The sequence below is a fragment of the Xiphophorus maculatus genome, chromosome 11 (assembly GCF_002775205.1).
Source record: "Xiphophorus maculatus strain JP 163 A chromosome 11, X_maculatus-5.0-male, whole genome shotgun sequence".
Classification (NCBI taxonomy): domain Eukaryota; kingdom Metazoa; phylum Chordata; class Actinopteri; order Cyprinodontiformes; family Poeciliidae; genus Xiphophorus; species Xiphophorus maculatus.
In genome coordinates this window covers 20732619-20746581 of record NC_036453.1, presented here as the reverse complement: position 1 = coordinate 20746581, position 13963 = coordinate 20732619, and the positions used below count along the sequence as shown (strand labels likewise).

Below are 13963 nucleotides of genomic sequence, written 5' to 3'. Positions count from 1 at the left end.
AGCTGTTCAGTTTCAGAGTTTGACTCTCCAAAGATTATCGGGCCTCTACACAGCCAAATAAAGGTGGATCCAGGTAACTCATGCGTTATCCTTTTATTTGTATCCCAACATTCATGTCCAACAGGATCTGTTGTTTGCTGTTTAAAATTCTTAACGCTGCTTTCAAGTAACGTCTACTGAAAGCAACATTTCAACCCTGGATTGTGGATCTTTCCTCCCAGGTGAGCATCTGATTCTCCACTGTGACGCATTACCGAACTGCGACGAGGACGAGGCTCTCATCTACTGGCTCGTCAACGGCACTTTCCCCGAAGAATCACCCAGCCATGACAGAATAATCGAATCAAACGAGTAAGGATCACTTCAACATTTTAATAGAAGTTACACCATAACATTTCAATCATTTGCATTTCTGCTTTCAACTTGGTTCTGATTGCAAACAAATCTTGTTTTAGATCATCTTTAATGGATGGATTGGTCCTACAGAAGAATTTGCTCCTGAAAAACGTCGCATTGGAGGACTTTAGTTCCAACTTTAGCTGTGTTGTAATAAATGCAGTAGGAATGGCACAGAAGTTTATAAAGTTGGCAGACACTGATTGTAGTGGGAAACAATAGAGGCAATCAAGGCACCTGCTGAGCAAAGTTCATTTTACAATATGCACTTTTAACATGAACTGTATGTCGTTCTGGTAGAAGAGTTTCTTTACCTACAGAAGTAGTGTGGAGAAGAGAAAAAAGGGACAATGCAAAACACTGGCTGGAGGCTGAGAGAAATATCTAGAGGACTTTGAAAGGTAAACAAGCGCTCATCTAAATGCAGCACTGAGGCACTTTACATTGACTTCTGTGTAAAAACAAAATATTACAAAAATAAATCACTAAGCTTTTCACTCTTCTGTTTTGTTTGCTGATATTATGCTTTTTTTGAATTTAAATAAAACCTTAAATAAATATGTGTGAGATGGAGACTTGGGTAATGTAAAACATGCTTTTGTCTCCCACAAGTTATTTCTTTATTGCATTTAAGCGGACATTTTTGCAATGCTTGCGCATAATTAGGCCAGAGTAGTCAGGCACTCTGGGAAACAAAAGGATCAAATTTGCACCGTCAGAACAAGCCAGAGTTTTTCCCACATGTACCAAAAAGAGTAAGAAATGGTTGTAAAGACATGTGTTTACTCTTCATTTTATTTCCTCTAAAGTGTATATCTTTATACTTTTATGTTTGTATGCTGTGAGTGCTTTAAACCAAAGTCAACTTCTTTGTGCACACAATCTTCAATAAATTCTGATTCTGGGTATTTTGTCTTGTCTGTTATTTTAGAACAAATACATGCTATATGTATTTTTGTCACTAAATGTGCCACAGATTATATGAAATTTAGATATTTATCATAAACTTAAAATAGAAAGTTTTATAGTCTTATTTTATCAAACACACGATGGGACAAAGAATAAAGACTTGAGATAAAGATTTCTTTTCAGTAGCATTGCTTTCATACAAACACACACACACACACACACACATATATATACTGTATATATACAACAACAACACAAACTTTCAGACAGCAAAGGATACACACAATTTAAGACCGTATGTGTACATACATGTAATAATGAGTGTTGAATCAGTTTCCTAATGGAACATTTTATTACTTAATGCAAAGAGGAAGGGAGGAGGCTAAAAGACAAAATTACCCTAAAACACCAGATTCCACTTTAGTTTTTAAAACTTTTCCAAAATAATTACACGTCATGAGCTCCTCCTTCAAGGTCAATCTTTAATCTAACAGATAATTATGTTATTACAAAAAATAAATTAAATAATGAATCAAAACTTAGAGACTGTCCAGATCAAGGTGTCTGAAAATTTAAGTACCGTTTTGCCTGAAGGACTAAACTCTTACATATTCTGATCTTTAATTTAACAGCATGCTTTCAGATGTATTCTAAGACTCGTGTCCAAAATCCATTCCTGTGTGACTCAAGTTGTTTGCCATTTTTATAATTACTCCCTATGTGATCTTGCAGAGCTAGCAAAAAACTAAAGCGTCTGAAAACCTATAAATGGCAGCAAGAGACATTGGATGCACAACTCTGCCACAGCCTTTAGAAGAGAAAACTCACAGTGATAGAGGGCTGCCTTTTCCAGACCTTTCATTTGGACTGGAAATTTCTGCTCAGTAATACTGGGGGTTTCTGCAGATTAATCAAACATAGCACCTTGCAAAACTTTTTTATTTCACCTTCAACTTGATCACATTTTGTCACACTGCAACCTGCAACCTGAATGCATTTTATTGGGATTTTGTGTGACAGACACTAAGCACAACATAACTGTGAAGCTAAAGTATTTTTAAAAAATAAAAATATTGAAAGTGTGTGTTTTGCATTCAGCCCACCTCCAGAAATTCCCTGGTTAGAAAGTGACGTTATTTTTTTAATATACTGTACATAAAAACGGTGCTATGATGGGATGACTTGGTTTAAATCATATTAATGAATGGTAATGGCTCAAAGTCCAACCCTAAATGAAACTGGGAGTTTTAAATCATTTCTAAAAGAAAAGGTCAACAATGATTAATCAATTTCCTTTCCTCAAAACTGTTACTCCTGTTTGGTTGTTGTGTGTAACAAAATCCCAACAAAAAGCACTGGGGTTTGGGGTTATGACATGTTAACATGTCGGAAAAATCATGAAGCTACTGAAACCCCTGAAGATGGGAGAAAACATGAAGATCTGATAACTTAGACAATATCCTGATAGTGTTTCGCATAAATTAGCAGCTTTTCCTCATATGCTCCTAAACTATATGAATAGGCTTCCCACTCAAACATAAATTGCCAGTGGGCCTTACCCATGCATGCAACTTTTCTCGGACACTAAAGTGCACTACTTTGTTTTCTTGCGTAGTGATTGGCCATTTTATTTACTTTGACTTGGAGCCAAGTCAAAGGCTCACATCTCCAACTCCTTCAGGCAACACTGCAAGTTCTTACTCCGATCTGGATGCTGAGATCCTTGGTTCTTTTTGATGAGAGAGGCACAGTCTTTAGCCAAGTCTAGGATCTTCGCAGGGGGCTTGTGAAACGGCAGGAGAAGTTCTTGGTTGGTTTTGCATCCCATCCCAAACAGGAAACGCAAGAACATGTCCAGTTTGCCATCTGGGCATTGCAGGCTTTTTTCCACTGCTACCTTGTACAGCTCCATTATTTTGTGTCCCTTGGTGCTCAATCTGAATTTGGATTTTATCGGTTGATCAAAAATGTTCTTGTCGTGGTTCCTAAAGGAGAGGTATGCATAGAGAGCAGCCATGTACTCCTGCATGGTGGGGTGGAGAAAGCACACCACGTCCTCATGGCACAGGACGAATGGAGTTGTCATGTACTGCGTGCAAATGCCACTTCTGTTCACTGCCTCTATGTGAGAGATCTCAGGACATTTCGTCCTCTTGATATGAAACTGACCCTTTTCCAGCAAGGTAAAGGCAAATTTCCCAAGATCCATGAGCAACTTCAGCTCTTCCTCTGGACTGAAATCCGGAGCTCTTGTTCTACGAATGTGAACAAGCTTCAGCAGGAGCTTTGTGTACATGTACGTAATGTTTGTGGGGAGTTTTTCTTCCGTTCTCGACTCTCTGAAAATGAGTTGGCACTCGTCTGCCAACAACGTGCAGAACAAGGGCAGGCAGCACATGATATGGAGAGTTTTCACCGACTTGACGTGCTCGATGACACGGGTTGCCTGAGTTGGGTCCTTAAACCTCTTCCTGAAATACTCGTCTTTGTTTTCGTCGGAGAAACTGCCCATTTCGATCTCGTCATAATGCCCATCCCACGGGGCGCAGCGATCGGCATGAGGCCGGGACGTTATCATGAACCGGGAGCGGCTGAGAAACCGGCCTCTGAGGAGGTTAGTCAGGAGAACCCTCATGGTCATGGGACAAGTGGCATCAGAGTGAATCTCTGTTCGATTAAAGTTAAACTCCTCAGGGTACTCGTCAAGACCGTCAAAGATAAATAAAGCTTCATTGTTTTCATACCTCAAGCCCTCTGTTTTTATCCTCTGTGCCATTGGGTACAGTTTGTTCACTATATCCATCAGAGAGACCTTAGTTTCTAAATACTCGTTCATCTCTCTGATTGTTATGACATAGACAAAGGAGAAATTCTGGTGTGATCGCCCTCGAGCCCAGTCAAGGGCAAGCTTTTTGACAAACGTGGACTTCCCCGATCCTGCCAGTCCATAGAGATACACCTGCCTTGCATGAGACTTGGTTACCCATTCCTGAGAGACTGTATCTGCTAACGACTGCCGTTTGCCTGGGTTCTTCTTGGTGTACGGCTTGGCTATTTGCATGACCTCATGTTCAATATTTGGGCCATTGTCAAAACATGACAAAGTAGAGACGTCTACATAGATGTCGTCCAGTGGCATTGTTTGTCCTTCAGTGATCGACACTTCGCTATACTTCTGTATCATCAATTCACATAATTCATGACGTATTTGATCTGGAAGAGAAAAAAAAAAAAATCAGGTTAAGATCAAAACATGATCTGTAGAGCTGCGAAAAAAGTATTTGTATCCTTCAAGACTTCTTGTCAATTTTTAATAGAGGAATATGTTCTGTTCTTAGATTTGTTTAGATTTTCTCAGATGTGTTGCTTTTTGCGTATTTCATGCTGTCAGATTCGTTTTGTTAAAATTATTCAAGAAACCTGTTTTTGGCTAATAAAACTGACCCAAAAAAATGTGGTCATCAAAACTGTTCACTGCGTTTGTTCAGGTTATCTGATATTAACCATTTGTTTCATCTAAGAAAAGAAGAAATCTGAAAAGCATCAAATTCTTTTTCACAGCGATGAATCATTCGCGTTACTTCTAAATGGAAATGAACATGGTGAACGCTCTCACTTTTGATGTACAACATCCGCAGGTGTTCAGCAACATTTTTTTTACTGACGCTGACGAGAATGGTTCTGGTGATCTGCACAGACATTTCACAGGTGAAGCTCTCCAGCAGTCGGTCCACAAGGTCCACGATGTCCATGCTTTGAGAGGCGCTGAAAGGCTGCGGGTAATGAGTCCACAGCTTCCACTTGAACATCCTGAAATCATCTTCCTGCAGCTTCTTCAGGGTCTCACACAAAGCCTAAGAGGAAAAAGAGCAAATAAATGGATCACTTCCAGCTTGAGCTGGTTTTGAAGGCCTGGTGAAGGTGAATGCCACATAAACACACCTTAAAAGTGAATTGTAGGGTCAAAGATGGATGCTTGATTTCCTCTGGCTCTTGGATTAATTTGAGCTGGTTCGAGGGCTCTGTGACTTCCTCTTTGTTTTTTTTCCTGGTCAAAGTCCAACACACAGGTTTCATTACATCTTAGGACCACGTATCAAACACCCGCATGCGTTAAAATCTAACACTGTGGTCACATGTCTTACTTAGGAATCGTCTTTTCACAGTCATTGCTGTCAACGGAGTAGCAGCTGGAAAATGAATCCACTCTTTCCAGTCGGACGCTAAAACCAGGAAGACAATGACGCTTTAACATTACAGTGAGGTAATGAAGATGGAAATATTGTTCAATCAGCATAACGCTCCGATATGAATGTGAGCACCTAAAGTGATCATCATGCTTAAGCTTTTTGTGAGTCTTTAATGCTGCTTCTACCTTGTATAGGGGGGCTCCTCCTCGACTGCCACGCCTTCTGGTTCCTCTTCACTAGTCAATTTTTCATAGCTCTGAGCCGGAGTCAAGGCCTGATCCACAAAATACCTGAAGGGAGCAGAGTTAGAGTTTTTAGATGAAGTGATGCACAAATCAGTCATCCAATAGTTGAAAAAAGAATTTGGTCGTTGGTTAGCCATTGGTGGGTGATCACCAGGAAAAACAGAATAGAAATCTGGAGCCAGAAATCAAGCAGTTTCTAACTTCAGCTGCCCAGAGTGTTGACCAGCCAGCTGAGAGATGTGGGTAGATGACCCAAAAGTAAGAATTGTACTACTTCAGCATCAAAACCTCACAGGACAATCTGAAGGTGTTACAGCAGTGTGGCATTGCCTCTAATGGCAGCAGGAATATATATTTTAGAAACTATAATTTATAGTTCTTCAAACTGGAATCAATGGAATGATCCTTCATAAAAAGCAGAGATTAGAAAATATAATATATGGTACTATAAATTTGGTTTTATTCCTGAGAAAGAAAATCTTAATTAGTAGGTCAGAGAAAACTGGAAATCTGCGTTTATCAGTAAAAGCTCATCTGTGCATCTCGAGTTAGTTGCTTGGTTTTCACAGAGCAATACGCACAAGATCAGCAGTTCAGTCTGACCTCAATGAACTCCTGCACCTAGCATCAAGTCAGGCATTTTAACTGAAATGCCTTAAAGTTGATAGACGAGTACAAATTTGAGCTCCATGTGAGAATTTTTCTTTTTGTGGGGAACTTGCACTAACTCTACTTTCCTCCAGGAGGCATATTTTTGTTACATTTAAACATCTGTAATGACATTTATATAGCCTAATGACAAATGTAATTACAAAAAAAAAATATTTTTCTTACAGATTTTTGTGTGCATTCTGCTAAAGTTATGCACAATGCTTTTGTAATTAAATAGCATTCAAGTGTAAGTTATAAGTTGCAAGGTTGTGAAACTTTGTCTTAAAGCAGACAACAATAATCCTAAAAGCTCTCATGCTTTATTTTGTCCACAAGTACAGGCTGCTTTCATTACATCTTAAGTTAGACTAATTTCGGTGAAGAGAAACCTTAGAATGTACAGTGATGACCTTTGCCCTTCTCCACCAACGGCACACATTCTTTCCATCTCTGTGATTGCATTGTATGAATCTTTAGCTCGTTTGGAAAGGCTAAAAAGTCATAGATCTTAACGTACCATTGACTGGTGTCCATAGGAGACGGTCCAAGGTCAAGAGATGGTCTCCTCTCAGGAATGTAGTAAAGACCCTCATCCTCAATGGATTCAACATCTTCTCTACTGGACACTGCATCCCCAATGGAAGAGTTGTCTGACAACATGGTGCTCGATTCAGCCATTATATCATGCAGAAGTGTACTCAGCGACCGACTCGGCAAAAACTACCAGTGAACGCTTTTTCCGCCCAGCGTGAACACAGGGTAATCTGCCTGAACCTGCACAACAGCAATTAAAAAAAAGAAGAAGAAATACCTGTGAGGACCAGATATTCAGGTTTTTTCAGAGCCATTCTGCTCCAGCGCCTATCATGTTGCTTTCTTAACAAAAAAGCTTGAGCATTCAAAAGAAATTAAGTAATTAGAGATACAGTGAATTTAGATAAAAAGGTGAAACAATTGTAGAAAAGACCTTAAAGGGCAAAAATATATTAATACCTGGTTTTAACTTTAAATACTTATGTGTGACTTGCATTTCTGGATGGACAAATGATGATCAGTTGAGTATGGAGTACTCACCTGATCATCATCATCTCCTTAGTTATGGGGTGTAATGGAAATCATTTTTCCGATAATCTATTTTGCATTTCAATAGTCATCCAGATCTGAAAAAAATGATGCAATTCCAAACTTTTCCACACCGTCAGCGGTGGGACATAACAGCACATAAGGTGTAAATTCACACGCCACGTCATGAATCTAACTTATTATCTGAGAGGTTTATATGTTTTGGATACTCAATTCTAAATGTGGACAAAGCGGCATATTGGAAAACACTAGTTTTAAAAACCGCTTCTTTTTTTTCCCATAAATTGAGAGCTTCTGTCTATCTAGAGCAAAATCATGGCTTATCATATTACATAGTTAATGTTATCTACAATTAAACGCCATGTGTTTGCAGCTTGACTTCACTGTTCTACATACCAGAGATAAAGAACGTGTTCTCCTTTCACTGAAGCTAAATTAGGTGTGAGCGTTTAGCTAACTTTCTCGGTGTCCCAAAGACAACATTAATAAATCCAGTGTTGTCAAAACTTTCACTAATATGTTCATAAACCATGTAACCATGTAAATGAGTTGGCTCGGATATAAAATGTCATTGTTAAGAAATAATTACCGCTCTTTTGACAGAATAGTTACCTTACCTCAGGAAATCTTTGCTATCAGGAAGTTTCTTTTCTTGTTCGCTGTCAAACTGAAATGGAGGATTGATAAACTCGACTGCCCCCTAGAGGACGAAGTCATTAAAAGCACACTCCCGTCAGCTACTGAACGTTGGTTATTAGGTCATTTAATCTCAAACCTGCTTATTTATGTCATTCCTTGGAAGAACAGCTAAAATATCTTATTGTTCTTTTAATATTAAAAACAGTTAGCACTTGAAACCCCTCACCCCACTATGTTTAAAATAATAAATTAATTCAGGCACATGTAAAGTTTCCAAAATGCTTTCTGTCTGATAAAAAAAAGCTATTCTTGTAGACTAAAATTTATAGATAATTTTAATGTTACATTATAGATGTTCCCAATTGCATTTAAGGTGTATTTTTGTCTGTATGCATAAAGATAATAAGTTGTTTCAACATATTTTACTCCACCGCCATGAAGAAAGGCTTTCATGGCTAACACACATTTTAATGGTTTAGTAAGACTTAATTCACAGCACATTTTGAGCTTCCTTATGAGAAGATAAATCATTCAGTTTTAGTCCATACCATGATGCTGCTGTTATGTAAGACTGGAACTGAATGTCAATCCCCTGCATCAGAGTTTTTCTTGGACTGAAAAGTATGATTCACAGAGATAAAAAAAGAATCATGATTTATAGATGCTGTATCAAGTCACATTCTCACATTTCCCACTGTTCCTCTCTTTGTATCTATGATTATTGATCTTTTTGACGGTCACTGCTAACAGACTTGGGTTTCATTGTGCTGCACTGGCTTTTATGTAGATGATTGTGAATAAACATTTAAAGACCAATGAGTGTGAAAAAAATCTATTCCTCTTTTTCCCGTTATTTAATTTTATTGAACACTATTGTTCCAGCATACTGTGGAACTCGGCTGAAAAATTATATTATGTGACAGTGAAAAAAAGGATGATAAAATTTATCACAGTCTTATTTCCTAGTAAAGCCAGTATTATTGACCCTTTATTACTAGATGCTATAAGTTTTCTTGACATGTTTCTGACCATTTCTGCCATTTCAGCTCTGTTTCTGTTTGATTCATGCACATTACATTATCTTCCTTCCTCTTCATATAAGCTCACCAGTAACTTTTTTTAAATTATCATGTATCAAACCATGGATTTTTTTAAAGCTCAGTTTCACATTGATGTGCTCTTTTCATGCAATTTCTAGCCTTTATAATCTGCATTAGGAATACATTTATTGTATGACTGTTTCTAAACACAAATTCATCACATAAAATCAAAAACGGACCAATTTCCTGCTTGACTAATGAGCAAAACAGGAATGCACCATCCCGCACCTGGCCACAAAGCAGCTTTTAAGTTAATACTCAATTACATCTCTTGAAAAATGGTTTCAATGTATATGTAAGTAATATAGTCCTGATTCCAGTACTCTTTTGACAATTTTGGATGTAAAGTCCTGTAAGACAAAGCTGAATGTTTGCAATTAAAGCCCAACTCATCATTATTTGTAAAATCATTATTTTTTTAAATGCCTTTGAGAAAAGGCCTCTTCACTACAACTTAAAAATAAAATAAATTCAAATTTAGTTATAAGGTAATTTAAAGCCCCTCAAATGTAGCATTTATTTACTTAATTACAGTGTATTTTAAATATGGCTTAATACTGAGCCATGAAGGAATACGAAAAGGTTTAAACCCTGAAGCTGTTTAGTGGTAGTATATATAAAGATCATCACATGTCAGCATCCTCTTTTCCTTGGTGACCACTGTTCCACTACAGTGCGCTTTGTGTGATGGAGGCGAGCAGCGACAAAGACAGCAGGAGAAAACAGTGGCCAGTATGGAGGGCGATCAGTGCCCGCAGGCTTAGAGAAGATGTAGAGGAATTAGCATCAGAATACACAACACTTTCTGTTTCTATTTATTGGAAACACGTTCAAAGTCTAATTTCATATAGTTTCTTTTAAGCACATGTCAAAAGATCTTTGTTCTTTTGTGTCAGAACAAAGATCACAAACAGCGATCTTTGTTTTAGCAGCATGTGTGTGTCATCATTTGTGTAGTGTAACACACACAAAAGGGACGGAGGTGATTAAACAGGAAGGTAAACAAACACTCATTCATGATTGTATTGCCTCCTACCTGCTACTCATTTGTTGTTGTTTTTTCCACTGGCAATGAATAAGTTCATTTTAAATCAAATAATGATCATGTTTTTTCAGTCACTGAACACAGATGTAATTCGTAGTTGTTAGATTACACACTTTGGATTACTGTACAGTACAGTTGGCAGATTTAGATTTAATCCTAATTTTGTTCAACCTGGGTCGTTTTTCATAACGAAGTAGGCGTCTCTCAAATTTTTAGATTTTAATCAAGTTGACTTGGCAGTGGCTAGGCTAGCCTCTCTATCAATTTATCACTGTTAAAAGGGGCTTGAAATAAAGCTCAGAGATTTAAAAAAGGAACATGCTAAGAGATCCAGTTAAAGATATTAATGCCTTATAAAGTTTAATCGAATTCCACGTCAAATATCCCGAGCCAAACTTAAAAAAAAAGAATTTCTCAAGAAATATTAAGCTTGAAAGCACTGTCTTAGATTCCTTCATGGGAAAAAAAAGAGCCTATTCACAGACAAATGACCAGCAAACATAACAATACTACACGCTGAGTCTTCGCGGTTGTCGCTCCTGCGGCATTAATCACCCGTCATACAGAAAGACCTCGCCTGCTGAAGGCAGCGAGGGCTGTGACTCCATGTCTGGGGAAGGGGAGGGAGGATGCTTAGAGCCAATGCTACCTCTCCAGACGGCAGGATGAAGTAAACAGTCTGCGTGTTGTTCGCCGCTCTGGACGGTACCGGGATGTATTTAGGCAGAAGAGCCGGGCAGCAGAGACCCAGCAGCATCACCGCCTCTGAGCCTGACATGAATGATAATTGAAAGACCTCATTCAAAGGACTGAGCAGCGCCGGAATCTGCAGAAGCCTGCCGGGCTTTACTCAGTCTCCGCTCCACAAAAAAAAAAAAAAAAAAAAAAAATAGACATCTTGGACCAATACCTACCTCCATTGACGTTTAAAGGCAGTTAAAGCCATTGGGCGTCTTTTCTTGGAAGAGGAATTTTGAATAGATTTTGCGTGCTTATTTATTTATTTATTTATTTTTCTAATTTTGAGAAGGGAGTTGGTTGAGTTGGGTGTGTTTTTCTTTTGTGAAGCTTGAGGACAAACTTCTACCATGGCACTGATTATGGAGCCTGTGAGCAAGTGGAGCCCAAGTCAAGTGGTAGACTGGATGAAAGGTGGGTTTTTATTGCCTGATAAATGTAACATTTTCACAAAACTGCTCAAGTGAGTCAAGTGTTGCGCAGCGATTCAACACATTCCGACACAAACTGATCCGAGGTGTCGGAAAGAAAGCAAAACACCTGCTGATCCTCGCCTTTCCACGTCGTAGTTTGGGTTTATGCAAACCCGATTTATTATCATTGATTTTTTATTTTTTATTTTTTTTTTGGAACAATAGCGACGTGAATGGGGATGTTCTCCAGAAGAGAGCGCATCCAAACGTCTCCAAGCGCTTTCATTGTGTCCATTGTTAAATTAGAGCTTCCTCCTTGGGGAGGCTGGGGAAACAGCAGAGATTTAGTAATTATGCCCAGATGACACGGGCTCATGGGGTCAGAATCTGCGTTCAGATGAAAACGGGGAAAGTTATCTTGGGAAGTGTGTGTGCATAGCAATCATTGCAGCATCATCTGCTAAATGTTCATCCACAGATGTTTGGAAGGACTCTCCGAGTAAGCTGACAGAGAGGGACATCAAGACCGACAGGAGATAAAGCTTAAAGCTTTTCCTCATTACTTTTCAGTAAAATTAACGTACTTTAAATATAGTTTGTTTATACTGTATATGACAACGTATTTCAGTCAGTTTTTCTATTTGTTTTCGTATTTTTTTGCTATGATGGAAGCAAAAAACAAAAAAAACAAAAAACAACAAAAATACCAATAACAAGCTTCAGATGCTCATACTTCCTGATGACATCACAAAAGGCACAGCTGATCAGTGCTCTTGCAAAATCCATTCCTATTTCCCTTTTTGTTCACATGTTTTACTTTCCTTCGAATAAATTTACTTGGATTCTGTGAGCACACAGCAAGGAGTTCAGGAAAACTTGGACATAAGAAACAAAGAAGTGGTTTGTGAAGATGAGTAGATGAGTCAAAGTAAGTTATAAAAAAATGCTCTAGTCTCTGTGTTCATTTCCTCCATCACCTGTGACATCCAACCAAAACAAACAAAAAATAATTGTTCTATTCCTTCCTCTTGTGTCGTGATAACAGAAATCCACATGCAGCAAAAATGATTAGTGATTACTTTATTCTGTTTTTGTGAAATATTCTTCTTCTTTACCCTACTGTGTTTTTACTGTTAGTGTTTAGCAGGAGTTAATACATAGAAAGAGATCAATTTCAGACAAGTAGTAGATCCCTCCTGAGGCCATTTTCCATCTAAGAAATGTTTATGCTTAAACTAATCTGATGTGCCATTACTAAAAGCCTGGAAACTCAAAAATGTTGAAGTTGTTGTGATTAATTTGTCTCTCTCTACCCAGCTTTGGTCGCTGTGTCAGATTAGTGTTTGCTTTGATCTAGAGATCTGTAAATGTCCCCAAACAGCTGCTGTTGTTTCTTCGTTTTTTTTTACATCCTCGGCCCATTCCCACTCTCTTCACAGATTCCTCATAAGCTATGCTTATTTTTGTCTGTTTGCATTACAAAGATATTCCAGAATTCAAATGTGATAGGAATGTAAGTGGAAATATTTATTTAAACTTGGAGGGAATTCTCTGCCTGTCCAGATTTGTCTTTTTCTCCCCAGTTCTTTAAATAGTAATTGTCTCAGTAATGTGTTGCTTTGTGCTCACGTGTCAGACCAGGGGCCTTCACATCCACATCCATACATCTGTACCGCTTCAGTACACATTGTAAATATAGCATTGTAATTCGCAGCCTGTTGGTCGCTGCTGCTGCTACATGGAGCTGCGTGAGATGCTCATCGTATTATAAACATTGCTGTTCAATGTCTATTGAAAACAAAATTGTGAAACATTGTACAATTACGTTGACATTTGGAATTCAAAAACTATATTTCAATTATCACAGTTGAAGTATTTGCCCCCCTTAAAGATGAATTCTGTTTTGGGCTTTGTGTCACATTGAAATGTTTCACATCATCCAATATTGACACCAGACAAACACATAAAAAATACACGAAGCAGTTTTCAAAACAATTTTTCATTCATTAAGGGGGAGAAAACTATCCAAGCCAACTGGCACTATGTGGAAAAAGTAATTGCACCCTAAACCTAGTAATTGCTTGTGCCAGTCTTGGCAGCAGAGACGGACATCAGGGTTTTGTGATAACTGGCAATCGGTCTGTTAAATCCTTGTGGAGGAATTTTGTTCCCTTCTTGTTGCAGAAGTGTTTTAATTCTGCCGCATTTTTAAGGTTTGGGACATGAATGGCCTATTTAAGGTCAAACATTGGCTTTCAGTTGCAGGTGGCTCTTCGTCTGATGTTGATGAGCTGACATATTTACGTGAACAAAAAATAAAAAAGAAGAAGAAATCCCCAGGCGGGTCATTTCTTACCAACATTTAAGTTCTATTTTTGTGGGATATTTTGATTTGATACACAAACATTTTGGAATAAAAATCATCCAGTAAATAATATATTGAAGTAAACATTTTATTTACGACTGTGTAAGTAAATAAAATGCAGGAGGTTAGCTTTCCTTCAGCCAGCTGACTGGCAGTGTGGATCATACATATGAAGGACGGGGAACGTTA

The 13963-nt window shown here is 38.2% G+C and overlaps 2 protein-coding genes across 5 annotated transcripts in view; one reads left to right on the top strand and one right to left on the bottom strand.

Moving 5' to 3' along the window:
* Positions 1-358: 358 nt before the first annotated feature.
* LOC102230758 (protein NLRC3-like) lies at positions 359-8141 on the bottom strand. The gene is made up of 7 exons (XM_023342303.1): positions 8092-8141; positions 6909-7165; positions 5681-5785; positions 5451-5528; positions 5248-5353; positions 4922-5159; positions 359-4518 (listed from the first exon to the last, which is right to left on the bottom strand). The coding sequence occupies exons 2-7, from the start codon at positions 7067-7069 to the stop codon at positions 2966-2968; spliced, it is 2241 nt and encodes a 746-aa protein (XP_023198071.1). The 5' UTR covers positions 7070-7165; positions 8092-8141; the 3' UTR covers positions 359-2965.
* Positions 8142-10858: 2717 nt separating this feature from the next.
* LOC102231021 (connector enhancer of kinase suppressor of ras 2-like) overlaps positions 10859-13963 on the top strand; it is a 40334-nt gene continuing 37229 nt past the window's right edge. For all 4 annotated transcript variants that reach the window (XM_023342727.1, XM_023342726.1, XM_023342725.1 and 1 more), the window contains exon 1: positions 10859-11410. In XM_023342727.1, coding sequence (XP_023198495.1) covers positions 11347-11410 — 64 coding nt within the window. In that variant the 5' untranslated portion in view covers positions 10859-11346. The remainder of the gene's footprint in view (positions 11411-13963) is intronic.

Coding starts and splice junctions, on each gene's coding strand:
- LOC102230758 (XM_023342303.1), bottom strand. CDS start 7,069: ATGGCTGAATCGAGCACCATGTTGTCAGACAACTCTTCCATTGGGGAT. Junction 5,160..5,247: donor CCCTACAATTCACTTTTAAG/GTGTGTTTATGT, acceptor TTTTCCTCTTAG/GCTTTGTGTGAGACCCTGAA. Junction 4,519..4,921: donor GCGGATGTTGTACATCAAAA/GTGAGAGCGTTC, acceptor TTTCTCTTCCAG/ATCAAATACGTCATGAATTA.